Source organism: Gymnoscopelus microlampas, assembly GCF_963454915.1.
Source record: "Gymnoscopelus microlampas genome assembly, chromosome: 11".
NCBI classification, from domain to species: Eukaryota; Metazoa; Chordata; class Actinopteri; order Myctophiformes; family Myctophidae; genus Gymnoscopelus; species Gymnoscopelus microlampas.
In genome coordinates, this window is record NC_139948.1 from 39,178,731 (window position 1) to 39,180,729 (window position 1,999).

Sequence of the window (1,999 nt, forward strand, 5' to 3'; positions counted from 1 at the left end):
CAGGGAACAAGCAAAAAAAGCAATTGCCATATTTATGGGTGATTGTCTGCGATGGGGCAATTTACCCATGAGAGTTTGGTATTGGGGAAGAATTGGATTTGATGGGGGTCTCAGCTATCTAGCTGGCATAATGTGCTCACTCATAACACATTTACACAGCTGGGTAGCAATCACTGAATATAGTAAAATAAGAGGGTGAAACAGTTCTAGACTGATCTGAATTCATTCGTGTCGAGATGAATTCATATTTCCCAGCATCCTCTCCGCTGCTCTCTGCAGACTTGAGCTTTAGCTGCAGATAAAAGAGGGAGATTGGCGGAGTTCAAGACGTCTGCTGAGACCTCTCAGCAGAGTCACTGTAGGGAGGCCCCCTGGCTGTGCTCTAAGTGGTCCCAGGGGGCGCTATGCACCTCTGGGGTTCTCTGCGGAGCACAGACACAGGAATGTTATCATGGGAAATTAGGCCTTGTGGTTTATGAGGTGCTAGGAGCAGCACTCCAGGGTCAGCACGGGTCTCCTGAGGCAGAAAGCTGGGGCTGGTCATCAGCACGCCGGCCGCTAGATTGGCCTTAACACCTCAGAGAGTCTGGGTTTGATGTCTGCTCCAAATGTCTCATTTGGAGCGGCTTTCGATCTCCCCCCGACACCGTGTACAAAACTGCACAAACCTCAGCCTTAAGTAGCCGGCCCACTATCTCGCCTCCAAATCTGTCACCTGCACAAAATCTATTAGTGGCCACGGCGCTGCGGTGTCCCGACAATGGCACGAAAAGTTACAGCCAGTCATAAAAGAGGCCAGTCGCCCTCTGATACTGTCTCATCTGTGAGTGGAGGACAGCTGGGAATGCAGCCACACCTCATAAATAATGAAGGAAGGCCTTTTGGCCTTCTAAGGAGGGAGATGTGTGATCCGGCAAGTGAGACCGGGGCAATTAGCGACAAGCTCTCACAATCAAACGCACCCCTGCAGCAGATTCTATTACGCCAGACTGTAGATAATCAACCCGTGGACTCTTATTGAAGTCTCTGTGAACACATCTGTGAAACCTTGATTAGTGTCCGCCGTAAAAGGTCTGATTATGGAGCCATGCAGCCGAGTTTGATCCCGTTCATTTCACCTTAAATTCCAAGTGCATCCGACTCTCCGCCAGCCCTCCCCGCCCGTGATCGTTTGTAGTGCTGTTTGTGCATTCCTGTGTCGACAATCCCTCCGCCTGGTTCTCTCGGGTGTTTGCCCCCCTCCCCCCTTTCCACAGTAGCAGTCAGGCGGCTCCCTCCATCCCATCCCTGTTTACATTGCTCTTCTCCTCTATTTACTCTGTTCTCCAGCACCCTGGCACAGTGCGCTCTAAACAGCTGTTCCATTATGGAGCAAGTGGGCGCTCTAACCGCACAGCTCTGCCACACAGCCCCCCCCCACCCCCGACCCTCCTGACAGCCCACCGCGGTCGCCCACTCCATAAACCTACCCGGCTCCGCTGGCAGGGGCTGCCATTGTTGCCGTAGAACTCAGCAGCCCACCCCACCCCCGCCACCCCACCCATGATGTCAGGGTGCCTTCTGGGCACGGGCTCAGCCGGGGCGACTGTCGGGAGATTGTCTCCAAAAACCGCAAAAGACAAATTTGCCAAGTTTGCGGCTTTTGATTAAGTGTCTCCTTCTGGGACACGGTGCTGCTGTGATTCACTACAAGCTGCAATCATATCCAGATGATCCGCCATAATGATCTTTACAGTGAAAGTGAGGTTTTTATAGCATGTCATTACAAAACATGCCGCGCAGCACACTCACTCCCGGGCTGCTTATACATTCTGCTACGGCGTGCCATCGTCAGTGGAGGCCGTAATCCCTCTCACGGGGTGTGAGCGGGCTTCGACTCTCAAAGACTACAGGGGTGCAGCTTCAGATGCAGCTGTCTTCTATGCGCCACCACCTGTACTTCTATTGCCTAAAGCTGTGATTCGGAACCTTTTGAATTTCAAGGATCCCCCAGTTTGAT

The 1,999-nt window shown here is 52.5% G+C and overlaps 1 protein-coding gene across 1 annotated transcript in view; it reads right to left on the minus strand.

The window, feature by feature from the left end:
* Positions 1-353: 353 nt before the first annotated feature.
* Positions 354-1,999, minus strand: part of LOC311054745 (solute carrier family 45 member 4-like) — a gene marked incomplete at both ends in the record, with an annotated part of 18,957 nt that continues 17,311 nt past the window's right edge. The window contains 2 exons of the mRNA XM_084070750.1: positions 354-422; positions 1,470-1,585. Of these exons, the coding sequence (XP_083926876.1) occupies positions 354-422; positions 1,470-1,585 (185 nt within the window). The remainder of the gene's footprint in view (positions 423-1,469; positions 1,586-1,999) is intronic.